A 23,666-nucleotide genomic window follows, 5' to 3' on the forward strand; every position below is an offset into this window, starting at 1 on the left:
CAAAGAGGTTAAAATAACTGATTGCATTTCTTGTAGAAATGGCATGAATTCAAAATTAGTGAGAGGAAAGCAAAAGATTGTACGTTTTGACAAAAAAAGTTTTGATTAAATAAATAATTTTAGCATCATGCCCTATTTTGATTTTCTCTTCACCAATGCTGCTAGACCTACTGAGTTTCTCCAGCTTTTCTGTTTGTTTTAGATTTCCACCATCTGGAGTATTTTGTTTTGAACTTATTTAAAGAAGCAACTTAGTTGGCATGCAACACAACAGATCTCAAATTAGTTGCCACGTGTCAGCAGTGAACAAACTTTTTTTTTTGTAATTTACACTTTGCAGCATGCAACATGGCTGTCTAAAACATAAAATAAAGGTCTTTTTTTAAAGACTTTGCATGTTTCTGAATAAAACTCAAGAGTTGTAGTCCATTCAGGTTAGAAGAATGTTTTCATTTGGAATGAAAACAAATTGGCTAGATTCAAGTTTACTAATTCATAAAACATTGGCATGTCTAAATTTTTTTCTGTATTCTAACCGCCTTTAATTTTTTTGTAGGGTCGTCATGTCAAAACAGGACAACTGGCAGCTATTAAAGTCATGGATGTTACGGAGGTAAGTCAATGTAATTTTTATATAAAAGCTCCAGTGATCTAGTACTTTGCTGTTTTGCTGCCAGGGTCAGCTACCCTTTTTAATTAGGGACTGTTTCAAAAAAATGCCAGCTTTAAAGCCACAGAATCTATCACCACAAGAAATAACAAAGAAACATCTGTGCCATATGTATGATTTTGGATCTATGTTAAACAATTCTCCTAATTTCTTTTTACAATATATGGAATGAGTTTTATGTTTAGTGTCAATTTGCCTTTAGCAGGGTGTTTTACCTGCTTCAGCAATGCTTATGTTATCCCTCATAATATAAGAAACTGTCTGTGGATGAATAGTATTGAAGAATCAAATGGACGTTTAATTACAAATAATTATTAGTATAGACATTGGGTGCACAATTTTCTGGGTTAGTGTTACATTATAAGTTACAGCAGAGAAGCATGCTTCAAGTGATCAGAGATAAGTTGGAGCATGTGATTTTTATATCCTCAGGCCACATGCTCTGATGCAGTGATGAGAAAATGAACATGACCTGAAAAAATGTACTGACATATTGACAGTGCAACATAGCAAAACATCCTCCCTTTTAAAAGATAAAAACTTAGTGCAGATATACAGCATGTATTGTACTTGGGCATATGTTGTCAATTTGGTAATTGTACAAACAGTTAAAATGGAGCTTACACGATTAACATTTCAAGTTTTGATGTTACACTATGGAAATTTGACAATTCATTCGGATCTAGTGATCACATCCACCTGGAGAGGTACGTGTCTTCTGTTGCAATTGTTTGATTATTTCGTTGTTAACCGACAGAATTACGCAATCATCATTGTCAGAGCATTCCTCTTCAATCTTTGTGCGTGGTTGGTGTGCTGTACATTGCAAAGGAAAAGAATCCAGTTCAGACCAGTGTAGTGCATTGATCAGTGGTGACTTGAGCATCTGGGCTGATTGCACAATATAGAAACATTTGCTGCTTTCTAACTCTCACTCTCTGCCCAGGTGCAGCTCTGATAATTCATTACTGGCTTGTCATGTTGTTTCTTTCATTCTCCTCAGTCTTTGAAGAAGAATGTCCTGTGTCTTGGAATAGTTGGACAATTGATAGTGTTGTTTGCTCTTGCCTTCTGATCACGAATCGTGCGGGGGTAATAATCCCTTCTCCATTGTTGTTGCAGAAAATGCAATGTGAAAATCTGGCTTTGTTGCTTGACACTTAACCATTGATTTTATAGTGTATTCCATATGACTTGCTGAGTGTTTAAGCAAGGATAGTGGGGTGATAATGTGATATGGGTCACTGCCCACTTGGTACATTTATTGAAAAAGTTTTGCCAGTGAACTATGGTTCATTAGCAGACGTACTGTGTTCCGGGATGTCAAATAGACTGAAAATAGTGCTCACGTCAGTGGCAGTCCTGTTTGTTGTGTTGACAAGTCATTGAACAATGTGAAATTTCAAGAAGTAACCTGTCACAAGGATGTCACCTTCCTTTGTACAATGAATAAATCTGTTGTTACTTTTATCCAAAGAGTAGATGAAACATCATGTGAATATAGAGGCTTCCTCCACTGGGGTTGGTACTACTTCTTTCCTCACATTCATTCATGTATCATTGAGTATCCTGGCCACTAGAACATTGAACATGGAATGGTTCAAGGTCAGAAGTCACATGACATCAAGTTATAATCCAACAGGCTTATTTGAAATCACAAGCTTTTGGAGCTCTGCTCCTTCATCAGGTGACCAAGGAGCAGCACTCTGAAAGCTTGTGATTTCAAATAAACCTGTTGGATTATAATGTGGTGTTGTGTGACTTCTGACCTTGTCCACCCCAGTCCAACACTGGCACCTCCACATCATGGAATGGTTCAGCACAGGCAGGTCCTTTGGACCTCCTATATCTATGCTAACCGTGATTCTATTCTAAACTGATCCCATCTGTCTCACATGGTCCATATCCCTCTCTTCTCTGTACATGTGTCTGTGTAAATACCTCTTAAACTTTGCTAATGTGTCTGTTTCTACCATCTCCCCTGACAGCACATTCAGGGCACCTACCATCCTCTGTGTCAAAAAAAAACTTGCCTCAAATACTTTCTTTAAACTTTCTTCTTCTCACCTTAAATCTATGCCTGCTAGTATTTGATATTTCCACCCTGGGAAAAAGGCTCTGACTATCTACCTATGTTTTAATTTTATATACTTCTATCAGGTTGCCCCTCAGGCTCTGACCTGCAAACAAAAACAATCCAAGTTTATCCAACATCTCCTTGTAGCCAATAAAGTCGCAAGCCAGGCAGCATTCTGGTAAACCTCTTTTGCACCCTCTCCTAAAGCCTCCACATCCTTCCTGTAGTGTAGTGACCAGAACTGTACGAGATACTCCACATGTGGCCTAGATAAAGTCTTACACAGCTGCAGCGTTACTTGCTAACTTTTATGTTCAGTGTGCTGACTGATGAAGGCAAGTGTGCCAGGTACACCTTCTTTACAATCTTATCCACTTGTGCTGCCACTTCTAGGGAGCTATGGACTTGGACCCCAAGATCCCTCTGTATATGAATGCTCCTAAGGTTCCTGCCATTTACTATTTTTTTCCTCTTGTATTCAACCTTCCAAAATGCATCGCCTCACATTTGTCTGGATTAAATGCCATTTTCCATTTCTCTGCCCAACTTTTCAACTGATCTACATCCTGTTGTATCCTTTGACAGTCTTTCTCATTATCCACGACTCTTCCAATTCTTGTGTCATCTGCAAACTTACTAATCAGACCACCTACGTTTTCACCTACATTACAAACAACAGAGGTTCCTTGCGGAAAACCACTGATCACAGACCTCTAGCCAGAAAAACACTCCTCCACAACAATCCTCTGTCTTCTATGACCAAGCTAATTTTGTAACCAGCTTGCTAACTTACCATGAATTCCATACGACTTGCCTTCTAGACCAGAACTAGATTCGTGTGCTGGCATTTTGTGTTCAAAACCAATGTATACTGTATTTGGTGTAACTTGGACATGAATCTTGTCATAATGCTTTTAGTATTGGGGCTTGTTTGCTCTTGAAAATAACTTGGGATTTATCAGGTTTACTTCTGTGTGGTTCAAACCTGACAGTATAAAAAATTTCTATTAACCCTCCCGAAGGCCTCTGTGACACATACCAGTTCAAAATTATGGTTCCGCATTGACTGAACTAGTTAATTACTAAACTCCTTCACAAAAAATAGACCAACATCCAATTGCCACCAGTCAAATACAACCATCTGAAATACAATAGTCTGAAACACAAGCTCTTGAAAAGTAAATTACATGAATGTATATCAATTGCACACGTTTCACCATAAGTGGGGAGGGCTGTGATGAAGAGAAAATGGAATCACAGTTGGCAAATGACTGTTAAGCTTCTTGGGGGATTCATGGCATTCATGCCACCCACAGTTTTTTGATTAAAAATGTATGAATTGTGAAGCCTGTTCACCAATGAAAGTGTCTCAAGCTGTAAGTGCTAGTAATTTGGGGAGAGGGAGTATTTGGAAGTCTGTGTGGCTTAAAATGTCCCATGAAAGAATCTCTTGACAAGGTCAGTTGCAGCTCTGAGCTTTTTCACAAACCCTCTAGATGTGCTCTTAACTCTTAATTTTAGAATGCCTTGGGATCATCCTCTTTAATACTCTAATTCTACAAAATCAAGCTGTGGCAAAATGACTAAATCAATGGTTTTAAAAACTGTTATTTAAAAAAAACAACCTGAGGTTTAAAGGGACTTATGCCAGTGTTGGCCCTCAGTTGGATTGTCACAGCAGCAAATGCTACCTTGGGGGCTGATGACCCCAAAGTTTCAATTAGGTGACCCCGCTGGGGGTCTCAACCCATAGTTTGGTGAGCTGTGAGTTTGACTAATTTAGTGTTGATTATCTTTGGACGGACATAAGGGAAACTCATGGTGAAGAGATGCTGATTGAGCTGAACATATGGTCTCAATCTTTTGAGATAAAGACTATCAGAATATTTTTGTTTGCGATGTTGATTACTAAGTATTCATTTCTAGGTTTTTTTATACTGTGCATGAAATTATCTAATGCATCACAGAAAAATTTAACTAACAGTATTAGAGAGTTCAAGATAAAAGTCAAGATAAAGTCCCGATAGTCTTAATGGACCATAGGGCTGCTCTCTCATTAGGGGGAAACAAATGGTGGTGGTTTACCTGAGGGTCACCGCACCTCAGGCGAGGGGAGAAGTTGAGAAAAAGTCTTTCATGTAAACTCACTTGGTGTGGGAATTGAATCCATGCTACTGGCATCACTGTGCACCCAAAGCCAGCTATCCAGCCAACTGATCTAACCGATCCAATGGTTACAGGTAGTGATCCAGTCATTTGAAGAGCGAACAGTTTTCCTTAAAGCGTGCTATGCATGGGATTATTTACTGAAAATTTACCCCCCCTTTTTCAAGAACAATGGGTAACTAATTAATCCTGTACATTATACCATACCAAGTCTAATACAACATGTGGCTTGGTCAGTTCCAACATATCCTGCTCTAAGGAACGATTTTGAAAGCATTCAGACTACTATTGCCAATCCGGTTTGTCGAGTATATGTGTGCATTGATGTCACTCGTAATTATTGCTGTCCCTTTATTACAATTCCTTGCTCGTTTTGTCTCCCATTAAAATGACTGCTAGGAGGACTTCCAGCAGTGACATCTTTCCCCTCATGTTCCTCAGGCTTATCCAAGCCAAATTTCTATCCTGATCTCCTGATTCCAGGTCATCTGACTCTTGCAAAAATTCAGGGCCTTGTCATCCTGCAGGTCAGTCTCTAGAAATGGCTATTAGATCTATTAATTTACTTAGATATGTGCTACTAAATTTGCTTACTTTGTTACGAATGCTCTAGCATACAGACGCAGCCTTTAATTTTGTCATTTTGTTATCTTTGTAACATTTCATCTTGATTGTTGGTATATTCCTTGTTTTCTTTCCTCTCTGTTCCTTCCTGGCATTTTCTGAACCTCGTTTACCTTGTCCTTATTCTTTGCTACACCATATTTTTCCACATTTGACCCCTTGCCCTCACTTATTACTCTTTGTAAAACCAACTGAGTCACTGGTTGACCCATTTTACAGTAATCATTCTCTTTGTAAAGCTAATTGCCTTTCTGTTTTGCTTATTCCACAGTGATTACATCTCTTAGCAAGGTAAACAGGTTTCCACCCTGTTTATGATAATTATCTCTTTATAAAGTTAAACAAGTTTCCGTTTTGCATATGTTACAGTGGTCATGTCCGTTTGTGCTTTATCTGTTTACAGTCATCAACAGTTAAGCTGTTCAAATCTCCCCTTTTAAGCTCATCTGACCTTGGTTTTCAGTTAAGTACATGTTGACCCTTTAAATACCTACAGCCACCTTTCTGCATGTGTTGAGTTCTCAATCCCTCATTCATATTTATTTAGTAATTTTTATATCCATATCATCAATGTGCACCTTCATGCAGCCCTTTGAGATGATCTGAACCTTGAGATTAGTTTTCATGTGAGTACTGAGGACATCCAGCTCAATCTGTCCTTGATTCAACAACTCTCTCTGCTGTTGGACCTACCTTTCTAACATTATGCAGAGCTGGATGAACACAGCAGGCTGAGCAGAAAGGCTGACGTTTCGGGCCGAGACCCTTCATCAGAAAAGGGGGAGGGGAAGGGGATTCTGAAATAAATAGGGAGAGAGGGGGAGGCGGATAGAAGATGGATAGAGGAGAGGATACGTGGAGAGGAAACAGACAGGTCGAAGAGGTGGGGATGGAGCCAGTAAAGGTGAGTGTATGTGGAGAGTTAGGGAGGGGATAGGTCGGTCAAGGGGGCGGGATGAGGTTAGTAGGTAGGAGATGGGGGTGGGGCTTGAGGTGGGAGGAGGGGATAGGTGGGAGAAAGAACAGGTTAGGGAGGCGGGGACGAGCTGGACTGGTTTTGGGATGCGGTAGGGGGAGGGGAGATTTTGAAGCTTGTGAAATCCACATTGATACCATTGGGCTGCAGGGTTCCTAAGCGGGATATGAGTTGCTGTTCCTGCAACCTTCGGGTGGCATCGTTGTGGCACTGCAGGAGGCCCAGGATGGACATGTCGTCTGAGGAATGGGAGGGGGAGTTGAAATGGTTCGCGACTGGGAGGTGCAGTTGTTTATTGCGAACCGAGCATAGGTGTTCTGCAAAGCGGTCCCCGAGCCTCCGCTTGGTTTCCCTGATGTAGAGGAGGCCACAACGGGTACAGCGGATGCAGTATACCACATTGGCAGATGTGCAGGTGAACATCTGCTTGATGTGGAAAGTCTTCTTGGGGCCTGGGATGGGGGTGAGGGAGGAGGTATGGGAGCAGGTGTAGCACTTCCTGCGGTTGCAGGGAAAAGTGCTGGGTGTGGTGGAGCTGGAGGGGAGTGTGGAGCGGACAAGGGAGTCACGGAGAGAGTGGTCCCTTCGGAAAGCAGATAAGGATGGGGAGGGAAAGATGTCTTTGGTGGTGGGGTCGGATTGCAGATGGTGGAAGTGTCGGAGGATGATGCGTTGGATCCGGAGATTGGTGGGGTGGTACGTGAGGACGAGCAGGATTCTTTTTTTTGGTTCTTATTGCGTGGACGGGGTGTGAGGGATGAGTTGCGGTAAATGCGGGAGACACGGTTGAGGTGTTCTCGACCACTGATGGGGGGATGTTATGATCCTTGAAAAACGAGGACAACTGAGATGTATGGGAGTGGAATGCCTCACCCTGGGAGCAGATGCGGCGGTGGCGAAGGAATTGGGAATAGGGGATGGCATTTTTGCAGGAAGGTGGGTGGGAGGAGGTGTATTCTCGGTAGCTGTGGGAGTCGGTGGGCTTGAAATGGATATCGGTTTCTAGGTGGTTGCCCGAGATGGAGACAGAGAGGTCCAGGAAGGAGAGAGAGGTATTAGAGATGGTCCAGGTGAACTTAAGGTTGGGGTGGAAGGTGTTGGTGAAGTGGATGAACTGTTCGAGCTCCTCGTGGGAGCACGAGGCGGCGCCGATACAGTCATCAATGTAACGGAGGAAGAGGTGGGGTTTAGGGCCAGTGTAGGTACGGCAGAGGGATTGTTCCACGTAACCTACAAAGAGACAGGCGTAGCTTGGGCCCATGCGGGTACCCATGGCCACCCCCTTTGTCTGTAGGAAGTGGGAGGAATTGAAAGAAGTTGTTGAGGGTGAGGACGAGTTCGGCTAAGCGGATGAGGGTGTCAGTGGAGGGGGACTGGTCAGGCCTGTGGGACAGGAAGAAGCGGAGGGCCTTTAGGCCATCTCTTTGGGGAATGCAGGTGTCGAGGGACTGGACGTCCATGGTAAAGATGAGGTGTTGGGGACCGGGGAATTGGAAGTTCTGGAGGAGGTGGAGGGCGTGGGTGGTGTCACGGACATAGGTAGGGAGTTCCTGGACCAAGGGGGAGAAAATGGAGTCCAGATAGTTGGAGATCATTATGTTGTATGTTAAAATTTCTTTCACTGAACCATTGGGAAGACTGTAACGTGTGTTTTACTACTGTCATAAACACTGTAGCCTTATCACAAACTCTGCCCTCTTCCCTGGTACATGGCCAGTGTGAAGCAGGTGAAATAAAATTTTGACATGCCATTTGAACAGAGAGTTCTAGTTCTATCTTGAAACCAGCAGGAAGACCCACTTAGTTCCATTTTTGCAGCTTCACCTACTGCATTTATCAAGGCTGCTGAGGCCTCTATTAACAATTCTTTAGATAAATTTAAGAAAGGATTGCGGATGGTGGAGGTCTGAAACTAAAATAAAATGCTGGAAGAACTCGAGCAGTCTGGCAGCATTTGTGGAGAGAAAAAAAGTTAACGTTTCGAGTCCACTGAACCGGTTAATGAAAAATGGACACACTACTCCAGTTCTGGTATCAACAGAGGCTTAGATAATAACAGCAAGACTTCTTTGGGCTTCATTTTAATGCAGGTTGGAGCATAACATACCATTTGTCATATATTTGCATGAATGTGTATAATTTGGATACAAGCATTCTGATTTTCGAAATTTATTATTAGAGATATACAGCACAGAAACAGGCCCTTCAGCCCAACTCGTCCATGTTGACCAGGTTTCCTATACTGAACTAGTCCCATTTGCCTGCGTTTTGCCCGTACCCCCCTCATCCTTTCCTTTCCTGTCCATGTAAATGTCCAGATGTCTTTTAAATGTTGTAATTGTACCTGTCCCTACCTCTTCCCCTGGCAACTCATTCTATATATGCACCATCCTCTGTGTGGAAAAATTTGCCTCTCGGGTCCCTTATAAATCTTTCTCCTGTCACCATAAACCTATGCCCTCTAGTTTTGGACTTTCTACCCTAGGGAAAAGATCAATCATTATTTTTATGAAAGCAATTCTACGTTTTTTTTTCCTACTGAGGTAGACAATTTCACTTTTCACTAAAAAGCTAGCATATCTAGCACAAAGGAAGATGGTTGTGGTTGTTGGAGGCTGCTCATCTCAGCTCTGGGACATCTCTGCAGGAGAATCTCGGGATAGTGTCCTCGGCCTAACTATCTTCTGCTGCTTCAGCAATAACCTTCCCTCCGTCAATAGGTCAGAAGTGGGGATGTTTGCCGACAATTATGTCATGTCCAGTAGCATTTGCGACTCCTCATATACTAAAAGAGTTCCTTTTCAAACAGAGATAGTAGGAACTGCCGATGCTGGAGAATCTGAGATAACAAGGTGTAGAGCTGGATGAACACAGCAGGCCAAGCAGCATCAGAGGAGCAGGAAAGCTGACGTTTCGAGTCGAGACCCTTCTTCAGAAATAGGGGAGGGGAAGGGGGTTCTGAAATAAATGGGGAGAGAGGAGGAGGCGGATAGAAGATGGATAAAGGAAAAGATAGGTGGAGAGGACACAGACAGGTCAAAGAGGCAGGGTTGGAGCCAGTAAAGGTGAGTGTAGATGGGGAGTTAGGGAGGGGATAGGTCAGTCCAGGGAGGACGGACAGGTCAAGGAGGCAGGATGAGGCTAGTAGGTAGGAGATGGGGGTGGGGCTGGACCTCTCTGTTTCCATCTCTGGCAAACACAGCCTCCAACCTCATCATTCCCCAACCCCGCACCGCCCGTTTCTATCTCCTTCCCAAAATCCACAGACCTGACTGCCCTGGTCGACCCATTGTCTCCGCCTGCTCCTGCCCCACCGAACTTATCTCCACCTATCTCGACTCCATTTTCTCTCCCTTGGTCCAGGAACCTCCCCACCTACGTCCGTGACACCACCCACGCCCTCCACCTCCTCCAAAACTTCCGATTCCCTGGTCCACCTCATCTTTACCATGGACGTCCAGTCCCTATACATTTGCGTTCCCCATGCAGATGGCCTAAAGGCCCTCCGCTTCTTCCTGTCCTGCAGGCCCGACCAGTCCTGCTCCACTGACCCCCTCATCTGCTTAGCTGAACTCCTCCTCACCCTTAACTTCTCTTTCAATTCCTCCCACTTCCTACAGACAAAGGGGGTGGCCATGGGTACCCGCATGGGCCCAAGCTATGCCTGGCTCTTTGTAGGATATGTGGAACAATCCCTCTTCCGGAGCTACACTGACCCTATCCCCACCTCTTCCTCCGTTACATCGATGACTATATCGGCGCCGCCTCGTGCTCCCACAAGGAGCTCAAACAGTTCATCCACTTCACTAACCCCTTCGACCCCAACCTTAAATTCACCTGGACCATCTCTGATATCTCTCTCTCCTTCCTGGACCTCTCTGTTTCCATCTCTGGCAACCACCTGGAAACCGATATCCATTTGAAGCCTACCGACTCCCACAGCTATCCAGAATACACCTCCTCTCACCCACCTTCCTGCAAAAATGCTATCCCCTATTCCCAATTCCTTCGCCTCCACCGCATCTGCTCCCGAGATGAGGCATTCCACTCCTGGACATTCCAGATGTCCTCATTTTTCAAGGACTGCAACTTCCCCTCCACAGTGATTGAAAACGCCCTCAACCGTGCCGCTCGCAATTCCTGCAACTCATCCCTCACACCCCCTCCCTGCAATAACAACCAAAACAGAATCCCCTTCGTCCTCACGTACCACCCCACCAACCTCCGGATCCAACGCATCATCCTCCGGCACTTCCGCCATCTGCAGTCTGACCCCACTACCAAAGACGTTTTTCCCTGCCCACCCTTTATCTGCTTTCCGGAGGACCACTCCCTCCGTGACTCCCTTGTCCGCTCCACACTCCCCTCCAGCCCCACCACACCCGGCACTTTTCCCTGCAACCAGAGCAACTGCTACACCTGCCCCTACACCTCCCCCCTCACCCCCATCCCAGGCCCCAAGAAGACCTTCCACATCAAGCAGATGTTCACCAGTACATCTGCTAATGTGGTATACTGTATCCGCTGTTCCTGTTGTGGCCCCCTGTACATCGGGGAAACCAAGCGGACGCTTGGGGACTGCTTTGCAGAACACCTACGCTTGGTTCGCGACAAATGACTGCACCTCCCAGTCGCGAACCATTTCAACTCCCCCTCCCACTCCTTGGACGACATGTCCATCCTGGGCCTCCTGCAGTGCCACAACGATGCCACCCGAAGGTTGCAGGAACAGCATCTCATATTTAGCTTGGAAGCCCTGCAGCCCAATGGTATCAATGTGGACTTCATAAGCTTCAAAATCTCCCCTCCCCCTACCGCATCCCAAAACCAGTCCAGCTCGTCCCCGCCTCCCTAACCTGTCCTTCCTCCCACCTCTCCCCTCCTCTCTTCGCAAGCCCCACCCCCATATCCTACCTACTAGCCTCATCCCGCCTCCTTGACCTGTCTGTCCTCCCTGGACTGACCTATCCCCTCCCTAACTCCCCCCCTACATTCACCTTTTACTGGCTCCAACCCCGCCTCTTTGACCTGTCTGTCTCCTTTCCACCTATCCTCTCCTTTATCCATCTTCTATCCACCTCCCCCCTCTCCCCATTTATTTCAGAATCCCCTTCCCCTCCCCCATTTCTGAAGAAGGGTCTAGACCTGAAACGTCAGCTTTCCTGCTCCTCTGATGCTGCTTGGCCTGCTGTGTTCATCCAGCTCTACACATTGTTATCTCAACATCTGAATAGATACAGGTTTCAACTGATTAGTGGCAAGTAACATTTATGTCACACAAGTGTCAGGCAATGACCATTTCCAACAAGAGAATCTAACCATCATCCTTTGACATTCAATGGCATCATCATTGCTGAATCCTGAACTGTCAACAACCTGGGTGTTACCATCTCCTGACTTCCAAAAGCCTGTCCACCACCTACAAGGCACTAGTGTGACAATACTATGGCTTAAGTGTACTTGCCCTTTTTTAATGAAGACAGAGGTGCCAAGTGGTCTGCTCAAATCCAATAAACAACTTGAGGCCTCGGGTTTCTTTAAAAGTTGGAACAATAGAAGCAGTTTGAATGGGTGGGGTCAAGCTTCATAGAAGCAGGATTTTTAGTTTTAGCTTCCTGCAGTTGCTGGGATCTTGAAGCTGGACATGGAAGCTCTTCTTCCTGCCTGTTACAGCTAAAAGCAGGGGTTCCCTTCCTGCTGCTAGAATTGCATCTGGAACGCAGTGCCTCATGCTTACCTTTTAAATTAAGAAAAAGTTAGGGCCTAGACTATTTTTTTCATATATTTTGAAGGGGTTTGGTTTGGTGCATAACACCAATCTGGAGTGTGATAGAATACTGCCCACTTGCCTGGATGACTGTGGCTCCAACAAAATCTCGATTAATACACATCCACAAACATTCACTCCATCCCTCATGTATGCAAAGCAGCAGCAGCGCCATTTAGAAGATGCGCTGCAGTCAATCAGCAAGAGTCGTTAAACAGCACTCTCTAAAGCCATTGTCTAAAAGGACATGAGTGACAAATGGGAATGTCACGACCTGCAAGTTCCCCATCAAGTCACTTATCCTAACTTTGAAAGTAGATTGCCATTTAATGACAACACCTGGTCTGTGAGGGTTGAGGTATGGACTTGGGAGAAGGTGCTCAGTCTTTAAAATTATTCAATTTGCTATTGAATCCAGGAAGCTGCAGAGTCCTCAAGCAGAAAATAAGGTGCTGTGCTTTCAGCTTGTGTTGAGCTTTGCTGGAGCACTGGGGTGGTGTTGGAAGTGGAAGAAGAGTGGACCAAGGTGTTCTGGAGGGAATGGTCCATATTGAAGGTTGACAAGGGAAGGGAGGGCAATATGTGTTTCAGTGGTGGCATCCTGCTGGAGGTGGTGAAAATGGCAGCTAATGATCCTTTGGATATGGATGGTAAGTGAGGACCGGAAGCCCCTATTGCTGTTGTGGGATGGAAGAGAAGAGGGGGGGGCGTGAGGGCTCGTGTGGGAGATGAGACAGACCTGGGTGAGGGCCCTGCTGCTACCACACCATGCTATTGTAAGCTGCTAATGGTTCCAACTAGCAGCTTTTGATTCCCCCAGGCTGACCTTTACCCAATCCTTTGTATGTCCAACTGCTGTACTCTTATTCTGGTCTTCGTGTCCACCTAGCATTTACTCCTGCCTGCACCCACCCGCGACCCTCCCCCCCCCCCCCCGGCCCCGATCTTCAGCATATATACCAACCTTTTCCTAGCTACAATTAGTTCTGAAGAAGGATCACCGGAACCAAACGGTTCACTCTGCTTTTTCTCCACAAATGCTGCCAAACCAGTTGAGTTTTCCCAACAATTTCTGTTTTTGATTCTGTTTTCCAACATCTGCAGTTCTTTATATGTTCTTTGTTTAGGTTTTATCTGCTACTGGTTTAATACTGATTAGTCAGTACTGTGCCTTTGTCTTTAATAAAGAATTGCTTAATTTGCTCAGGCATTTATATGAAATAGAATCTATTACTTTGTTCCTAACCATTGGTATTTTAGAATATTATAAAAGGGTGGTATTTCTGGTTTTCGGTCTAAATTGCAAAATTTGTCTGCAGAATTATGTTCAGAATCAGATTTTCTTTTTTCTGTCCGTTTCTGCGTTTTTTTTCCTTTAATTTCATTTAAGAAGTGAACTTTGATGACATGAGGAATTATTCTCTTAAGGAGTTACTGAATATGAATTAACAAAAGTATGTATTCATGAACTGGATGTTGATCCAGAATATCTGTTTACTTTAACTTAACTTCCTCTCTATGTTGGCATCAGTACTGCTTCCAAGCAAACATGAGCAAAGACCTTCTTGGCACTCATTGCTTATACAGAAGTTTAGTCAGACAGTTTATATGAACTGTCCAGGAAATGCCTTTGTTCAGATAAAGGAAATTTAATTTAACTGATCACATTTTTTTTCGCAATGCTATTTATTTAAAGGATATTAATACACAACATGGAAATTGATATGCAGACTTAGGAAATAGCCTTGTCCTTGGTTTGTCAGGAGGTCTATTCTGTTCAGTTGATAACTGCTGTTTAGATAAGCTACTAATAACTGGTTTTAAACACATGACTAGATTGGATAAAATAAACCAAGAGAGGGTATTGGTCTTTTGCAACTGTTCCTTTCCCGTTGGACGGGGGTGGACAAAGTCAGGAGTCACATGACACCAGGTTGGTGATTGGACCAAGGAGCAGCATTCTGAAAGCTTGTGATTTCAAATAAGCCTGTTGCATTATAACCTGGTGCCGCGTGACTACTGATTTTTTTTCTCTAAAGGATACAAGTTGTCCCACTAATGCTCTGCAAAATGATTCCTTTTGTTCATTTCATTGAAATGAGCCTTTGAATATAATAGGTACTTCATGAATACACTTAAGCCACTGTTACAATGGACAAATAGTCACGTGGCAAGAGCAGTTATTTCCTCGCAACAATTGGAAGCTAAGTTTGAGATTCTTATGTTTCATTCTCGGTTCACCTATATCCCATGCTCTGTTTTCTTCAGGTATGGGTTCTTTAAGTTGAAGCAATCCTCCACCCCCAACCCTATAAGTTAAGCTGTTTTTTGTTATTTAAATTATTTAAGTTGTTTATGTTATTTAAGTTATTTTTGATTCTGTCGCAAGTACATTCAGTATTTTTCAGCCATTGGACATAAGAATTTTTTGAAACCTTGCAGGAAGCATTTACTACATGCAATTTTCTGAAATGGTTTGCTTGAACTGGGAAGAAAGGAAACGGAGAAGTAGTTTAGCTCTGATTTTGCCTGCTTAGTTAGACTTGGGATTAGGAGGCTGAGCTCCTTATGCTTTCGATTGTTGTTCAAGACCAGTTATCAGGAAAGGCAGAAGTGTTGGGAATTGCTGTACTTGGGTGGGCTGCTGTTGTGACAACTTTGTGTCCTTGGCCCTACCATCTTCTCTATCAATGACCTTCGGTCCATCATAACGTCAGATATGAGAATGCTTGCTCTTGATTGCATGATGTTCACAACTCCTCAGATACTGAATCAGCCCGGTCTGTACGCAACAAGAGCTGGAAAACATCCAGGTTTGGGCTGTTAAGTGATAAGCAACATTCACACCAAGCAAGTACCAGGCAATGAGAGAGAATCTAATCATATGACCTTGACATTCAAAGGCATTGCCATCGCTGAATTTTCCACTATCATCATCCCTGGGGGTTACTATTGACCAGAAACAGAAGTGGGTCAGTCATATCATACAATGGGCATAAGGGCTGGTCAGGGGTTAGGAATTCTGTGAGGCGTAACTCTCCTCCTGTCTCCCCAATGCCTTGCTGTCATCTACAAGTCACAAGTCAGGATTTTGATGGCATACTGTCTTCTTGCCTGGATAAATGCAGCTCCAAAAGCACCCTTAATCGTGACACTATCCAAGATAAAGCAACCAGTTCGATTGGCATCTCATCTACCACTTTGAACATTCATTCCATTGACTGCCAGCGCACTATAGCAGCAGTGTGCCATCTATAAGATACACTGCAGTAACTCACCAAGCCTGTTTGTCAAAACCTCCCAAAACTCTGAAATCTACCACCTTGAAGATCAACGGCATGCTAACACCACCAAACTGTATACCACCCTGACTCAGAACAATATTGCTATTCCTTAGCTGTCATTGGGTCAAAAGTCTCGAACTCTCTTCCATCCTAACAGTACTGTTGATGTTCCTCTACCATGAGGATTGCAACATTTCAGGAATGTACAATATCGCCACCATCTTAAGGGCACCAAGGTACGAGCAATAATTCCTGGCCTAGCCGGCAGTGCCAATATCACACAAACCAATTTAAAAAAAAAAATCTAAGAGGGCAATGAAACTTGCAGGTCTCAATACTACCATGAAAAAGCAGGGTAGCAGCAGGTGAACTGCAAAGTTGACTGCAGAGGCTCAGTGAATTCAAAGAAAAAAAATCTGTCCCAGTAAATGGCAAAGCAGAAATCAGTTTGTTATACAAGAGTGAAGGAGAGTTCACAAGAATATAAAACTTTGAAAGACCATATGTAGTAAAAAAAAAAAAAAAAAAATTGGGAACCTCTCAGAAATTGCATGTGTAAACGTAATGATGTCACTAGAATCATTGTAAGACTTTAATTATTTCCTTTCCCAGGACCTTCCTCTTGGGATGGTTTTCAGTCCTCTCTTGGAACTTTTCATGCCTGTGTACTTTGCCTACTTAATACATTCACAGATAAAAGACACATGGGCTAAATGTAGAAATGCCATGTGTGTGACAGATGCTTATGAACTAATGTTTCCATTTTAACTCCCTTTTTTTCCTCTTGCCCAAACAAATTTTAATTCAATCACTTCACAATGTTGGGACAATTTAATCTACACCAATTTACTAGTATTCACAGCTTTTAAGTGCAGTCTGTGACTAAATTTCTCCTCTATTCGCCTCACTATCACCAACCCACTCTGACTCCTTTTCATATGAGCAAGGACTAAGAGTAGGCCAGTTGACCCATCAAACCTGTTCTGCCATTTTATAAGAGCATCTGATCTGATTTTAACTTCAACTCTGAAAGTGGCAACACAAGTAGATAAGGTGGTCAAGAAGGCGTATGGCATGCTTGCTTTCATTGGTCCGGGTATACAGTATGAAAATTGGCAAGTCATGTTAAATTTTAGTTAGACTACATTTGGTCAGTTCTGGTTGCCACAGTATCAGAAGCCTCTGAAGGCCTTAGAGGGTACAGAAAAGGTTTACCAGGACGTTGCCTGGTTTGGAGCATATTAGCTATGCAGAAAGATTGGACAAATGTGGATTTTTACACTTGAATGTTGGGGGCTGAGGGGCGACTTGATAGGAGTTTACAAGATTATGTGAAGCATGGGTAGAGTGGATAGTCAGAATAGAAATGCCAACTACTAGGGGACATAGGTAAAGGGGTAAATTTAAAGGAGATGAGAGGCAAGTCTTTTTTTTACTCAGGGTGGTAAGTGCCTGGAATGCACTGTCAGAGGTGCTGATGCCAGCAGATACATTAGCAATATTTAAAAGGCATCTTGACAGATACATGAATAGGCCTGGAATAGAGGGATCTGGCCCGCATAGTTTTTTTAGTGTGGAAAGATTTCATGTGTGGTGCAGGCTTGGTGGCCCAAAGGGTCAGTCATGTCCTGTATTGTTCTTTGTCCTCTGTTTTACATTCCTGCATACCCCCGAAAATCTTTCATCTGCTTGGTAATCAAGAATCTATCTGCCTCTGCCTTAAAAATATTTAACAATTATGCAACTAATGCCTTTTGAGGAAGGAATTCCAAAGACACTCAACTCTTTGAGAATTTTTTTCCACATCTCTTTTTTTTTAATGGGCAACCCCTTGCTTTAAATGATGACCATAGCTCTAGATGCACCCACAAGAGGAAACCACCTTTCCATATTTGCCCAGTCAAGTCCCCTCAGGAACGTTTGTTTCAGTTAAGTCTTTCCTGATGATTCCAATTTTCTTGAGTTCTCCACTGCATTTCCTAATGCTATTATCCTCGAAATTGAAGATCAAATCAAAGCATGCCCCACATATCCTCAATACTCATTGGCTTCTGAGTGTAACTTAAACCTTGGTTACCTTCAGCTCAATTTTTGTGTTGTCCAGCAGCCGATGTGGAGCTACAAAGCAAAATTATATTACTTTTCCTTTTTTTTTGTTGGGCTCACCAATTCTAGCTGGACCATAATCTATTTGGGACGAGTTATTATTGCAAATGAAGCAACCCAAAGAGCACTTATTTTCTGTAATTTAACCAAAATCTATGCACATTTGTGTGAAGTAGCTATATTCAAAATTGTTCCAACTTTCTGAATTTGCTGATAGTGCTTTATAGATCTTATTGTTTCTCACTTAACTCATTTGCATTTCTGGCACATGTATGTTCAGGCTGACTCAGTAGGCAGCTGTTTAAATAATGGGGCATGGTTATGACTCCTGGTCCAAGTACTCCTTTGTTCAATGTGTATGAGAGACTGCGCAATATCGCCCATTACCAGGAAATTGTGGAATATACACATTGCAACTGTTGAATTTCTTTCTAAACAAAATTGAGACATTTTCAGAGGCACACGATTAATCATTTCCTTTTAATTACATTCAAGTAGTTTATCGTGTGGTCTCAGTGGGTGTATTTCTGCACCTAAAGTAGAGTCTCTGTCATGTTAAGTGTAATGTGAAATGATGAGAACTTATCATCTTCATTATTAATTTGAATTTGAGCTATTGCCTGAGTAGTAGACTGGGCTGGACTGATGGTCATCTAATTGTAATAGAATGAAAATGGGGTTCTGTAATGTTTGATTGATCTACTTCAATAGACCTCTAGTGATCCAATGAAGGTATATCAAGGTGTTGGAATAGAAATCCATCCCTAATTGCATATTGAAGGCCAAAGCAATTCGATTTTGACATTTGGATTTCCGTTCTCTGATTCTAGTATAAAAGTGTTACTTAAAGCGTGTGGGTTTCAAAACTTCCCAGGTTATATTGGGTGTCTTTTGACACTGATGCAGGAAGTGATTCAAGTGTGGGGGGACAAAAAGGAAGGTGGGAACAGATAAGTTACCGATGCATATAAGCAGATTAAATAACTGGGCTAAACTGGCAGATGGAGTGCACTTGTGGGTAGGTGTAAAGTTATTCACACTGGGTTCAAGGCAGACAAATCAAAATATTTTATCAAAGATGGAAAACTAGGAACTGTGGAGGACAAAAGGGCTTTTGATGCCCAGGTTGAGAAATTATTATTGGCTTTTGCACGGATACTGGGAAACATCAAAAACACAAATGGAATGTTAGTTGGTCTGTTTAAAACAGGTTGAATACAAGGCGGGAAGATGTGAAATTGTCCGGGAAGAACTTTTAAGAGAATAATTTATTTAAATGAGTAGATTGGAGAGCTTTGAGATGCAGAGAAATCTGGGTGTCCTTACACATGAACTGCAGAAGTTTATTATGCATAAACAGAAACTAATTATGAAAGGAAATAGTATACAATAGTTCATCGTGAGGGGAATTTAGTACAAAAATAGAGAGGTTATTCTTCAGGTATGCAGGGACGACATCTGGACTACTATTTATTGTATTGATTAGCTTATTTAAAGAAGGATGTAAGTGCAGTGGACAGCATTCAGAGAAAGTTTACTAGACTAATGCCTGAAATGGGTGAATTGTTTTATGAAGTAGGATTGGACAGGCTAGGTTTATATCCACTTGAGTGAGCAAGGGAGTGAAACATGTTTGGAGGTAAGCAGCAATATATAATTCGATTTGCCATGTTATTGAATGGTGGAGTAGACTCAAATGATTGGCTAATTTGTCCTAATTCGTATGTTTGTAACACTAGGTACATTTTTTAAAATTATATTCGAATAACCACTTCAAACACGTATTCGCACTATATATCAGTCTGGACAGGTGTGAATTGGTGTATTTTGTTGGGAGGAATTAGAAGATCACTTACATTTTGGGGTAAAGAGGCCAAATCTAGCAGGATCACAGTACAGAAATTCATTTAAAATGGCAATGTAGGTTAACCAAACCACAAAAAATGTAAGCAGACTTTTGAGATTCATTTTTAGAGGAACAGCATTCAAAAGTGGAGCAGTTGAGACTATGTTTTAAGTACTGCTCTTAGTTCTGGTCATTTTATTACAAAAAGCATAAAGTATAACTGCAATGAATTGTACATACGATACCAGGACTCTGTGGCTATAACCATGAGAAAAAAACAGGATGGGTTGAGTCCTTTGTGAAATGAGAAGACTGAAAGATAATCTGGAAGAAATCTTCACAATTGGGAAGAATTTCCAAAGGGATGTTTGGTAATCACTGATAACTGCATTAAATGGAAAGTGTTACTGAAAAAAGAGGCATGGCGTTGAAGCTTCATCTTGGATTCATCAGGACAATTCCAGAAGCTTTATTTGACTCATAGCTGGGATGGTTGGGGCTGGGGTGCAGGCTGGGTCGGCATCCTTTAGTGTTTTGAAGAATAAGTGATGATTTTATTGAGAGATGGAAAATCTTGAGATGGTTGATGTTAAAAGAATGTCCCCTATGTGGGGGAGACTAGAGCTAGGAAACATTGTTTGAAAATAAGGGGTCTCGTGTTTAAAATGGAGGTGAGAACAATTTTTTTCTGACATTGTGTCTGTAGAATGATATATTCTTGACTAACAAGGGAATCTAAGGTTATCAGGGGAGGTGGGACTGTTAATCTGAATGCACAGTCAGATCAGCTACAATTGTATTGAATTGCAGCTTCAAGTGACCGCATGGCCTACTCCTGCTTGTGCATTTGTATGTAATATCAGACTTGGAAAGGAACAACAATTTACTGCCTGAGGAAAAAGGTACTTGGTCTCAGGTTAGGGTTAGGGTATTCATGGTGATGCCTTGACCAATCTGAGTTCACTTGTAAACTAATCAGCTCCCTTTTTCTCAAAGTATAAATTATTATTTCTTTTGGAATTTGACAGCCTTGGGATGTGCTAATGAGTATAAGACGAAAAGCTACAAGAGCATGTCTCTTTTTTAGTAATACTCCAGTTCACTGCTACCAAGCAACTTTAAAAGGTAGTCAATATAAAATCCAATAAGGAATTTTGTTCTTTATACAGTGGTGAGAAAGTGTACTTACTGCTATGTGGTATAGTTGAGATGAATAGCATGGTTGCAGTAAATGAGAAGCTAGATAAGTGTGTGAGGGAAAAGGGATAGAGTAAGGTGAAGTAGAGTGGATGTAGTTCATGTAAGGCATAAACAACGTGCAGAGAGTTAATTCCAGTGGCCTTTTTCCATGCTGTTAATTCTATCTTGTTGAAGTATTCACCAAATCTAATATAGTACAGAGAGATGTTTCAAGCCTGTCGCTTACTGCATACAAAATAATTTTGTTGCACAGTTTTCTTATCCTGTCCACCATAGTGCGGTACAGTGTTCTCGACAGTATTCTTCCTCATAAGATTATGCAAATACATGAGCTAATCACAAAAACCTATTGCTAAACTTAAGTCTGTATTTATGCTATGTTTTGCACTTAACATCTGTCAGTGGCAGGGAAGAACATTTGATTTGAGCGAGCTTCCTGTAAATTGTCTTTCTAAGTCAATTTTTTACAATAGATTATGGAGTAGTTTATAATTTATCCATGAATTGCCTACAGGGTAGTTAATTGGGGCACACATTGAGACTCCATGGTCTATATCTTCCTCCCAGAAGAAATAACTTTTTACTATTTTCTCCATCATATGTTTTTGTTTAAACACACCAATGAGATCCTCCTCCATCTAAAGTCAAGGAAGTGCAACCCTAATTTCTGGAATCTCTCTTTAGACTCTGACCTTTCCACCTTGTATTATTCTGGTCTGCATTTTATATCACCTCCAAGGCCAAGATGTACTTTTAACAGAATACAGATGGGATCTGACCAGGGCTGTACTATTCAGGCATAACTTCTTTCCTGTTGTTCAAACTTATTTAATGTGGATGCTAACATTGCATTTGTATTTTTGATGCCTCCTAGTATCCATGCACGAGCCACTAATAACTTGCTAACCTGAGCACTAAAATCCCTTTTGTCCTCCACAATTCCTAGTCTCCCATCTTTGATACAATATTCTGATTTGTCTGTCTTGAATCCAGTGTGAATAACTTTACACCTACCCACAATTGCAATCCAATTTTCAGTTTAGGCTAGTTATTTAATCTGCTTATATACATTTTTAATATATCTGTTCCTACCTACAATCTATAGATATCTCCTAGTTTAGTCTCATTTGTAAACTTGGATATCAAGTAATGTCGGATCATTTTATTCCTTTAGTTACTTTAATCAATCTGTTCAGACAGGTAATGAACTTGAACTTCTGGCCCCAAAGTAGGGACATTATCACTGCTCCACAAGATACTGTTGTTTTCTCATTCTATCACAGTTAATTACGAGTGCTAATCTTTTGTGCAGAATTCAGCCAGATTGGATTTGCAGAAACTATGTCCTGGTTATTTCCTTGAGCTTCACCTGTATTAATATAAGAACAAAGCATTAATGACGATCTACCTGTAGCAAATCTGAGCTGATTCTCTGACCAGCTCATATTGCTCAAAATGCTCAGACACTCTGTCTCTAATAGATTCTAGAAAGGACAGCACAACTGGTAATAAAATGACAGGCCGATAATTCCCAGGTCTCTCATTCACTATTGTCTTAAACAATGGAGGGATATTTACATAACAGCTTGACAGAACAGTGTTATTTTGCAGGTCAATTCATAAAGGCAGCTCTGTCTTAACATGCCTTACAGTTAGATCAACTGCCGAGTTAAATTTTGGTATGCACAGTATAACTATCCAGTTGCAGACAGTTTATAGAAGCCATCACCCCCACCCTCAGAATTTCAAATAAACCTGCCTTACTTTTTAATTATAAATAAAGAAATTGGCGGTTTCTTCCTCACCAGGGTTTCTGAATATGATACACTGTTTGTCATACAGAAATTAATGGTTAACAAAGTTCCTTTGTGTTTAATTTAATTTCAGCATTGTTTAGCTGATGTGTTAAATTTATTACAAAATTAATGTATAATACGTAGAAGTTGTCACTTGAGCCCTCTCTCCATTTTCAGTTGAGAATAAAGACAGCATCTGCATCCTTTAAGGGATGCTTCAGAGAATAATGTGTGCATCTGGAGGGCAGATGGATGAAGGAGATCAAATTGCTTAGGACCTCCCAACATGCACTGCATATTCAAAGATAAACAGCATTTGCACTGAATTTCCAGGATCATTTTACTTTTGAACTACTATTCTGTTTATTATCTGTAACCTTTTACTCCACCTATCTTGAAGATTTTTGGTTAGTAGAGTTCTTTTATTGCTTGATTAGATGTTGGCTATGCCACATAAAAATGTAAAATGTTTAACATATGCCTATATTCTTGTACTCTGCACCTTGTGCATATCTGCAGAGCATTTCTAAGCGTGAGACGCACCTTGTGGTTTTCAGCAGAAGGGAGTTTTTAACCTATTACAAAAGACATTATCTCAAACTTGTTTCATCGAAGTTTTTTTTTAATTAAAAAGAAAGTAACTGAAGAACAGCCAATAACTATCAAATCAGTGTTTTTCTTTCACCATCTGGACAATGCATTGACTGGAGTGGGCTGCTGAGGAGACCAAATCCGCAGATACCGATAGGGAGGGGAAGCTTTGCTTAATCAGCCCCAGCCTCCACCTCTACCTCTCCTCTGCCTCTGCCTCTGTCTCATCTGCAGTAACCTCACCCTCAGTCTAGTGACATCAGCTACACATTGTTACTGCTAGATATCTGACCCCAGAATGAAATCTGGCTTGATAATTTTTTTAAGTATAGATAATGTGGTGCTTATTCACTGAAGCATTTGGCATGTAAGACTACGTATTTTTCTTTAACAATAGAATAGAAATTTATTGCACAAAAAAGTTTTTAAAAAAAATCAAGCAGTTTAGATGACAATGTGAAAAGTCTTAATGCACAGCAAAACATTCTATTCCCTAACACCATCACTTCAGAGTGTTTCAAATTAGAGAAATTATTCTTGTGTTAAATCTTTGTTTAACTATT

General features: G+C 41.8%; 1 protein-coding gene across 1 annotated transcript in view; it reads left to right on the top strand.

Annotated features, from left to right (window-relative positions):
• Positions 1-515: 515 nt before the first annotated feature.
• The window catches only part of LOC109927177 (mitogen-activated protein kinase kinase kinase kinase 4), a 189,991-nt gene continuing 166,840 nt past the window's right edge, over positions 516-23,666 (top strand). The window contains exon 1 of the mRNA XM_020527107.2: positions 516-613. Coding sequence (XP_020382696.2) covers positions 599-613 — 15 coding nt within the window. The 5' untranslated portion in view covers positions 516-598. The remainder of the gene's footprint in view (positions 614-23,666) is intronic.

Source organism: Rhincodon typus, chromosome 6 (genome assembly GCF_021869965.1).
Source record: "Rhincodon typus isolate 14 chromosome 6, sRhiTyp1.1, whole genome shotgun sequence".
Taxonomy (NCBI): Eukaryota; Metazoa; Chordata; class Chondrichthyes; order Orectolobiformes; family Rhincodontidae; genus Rhincodon; species Rhincodon typus.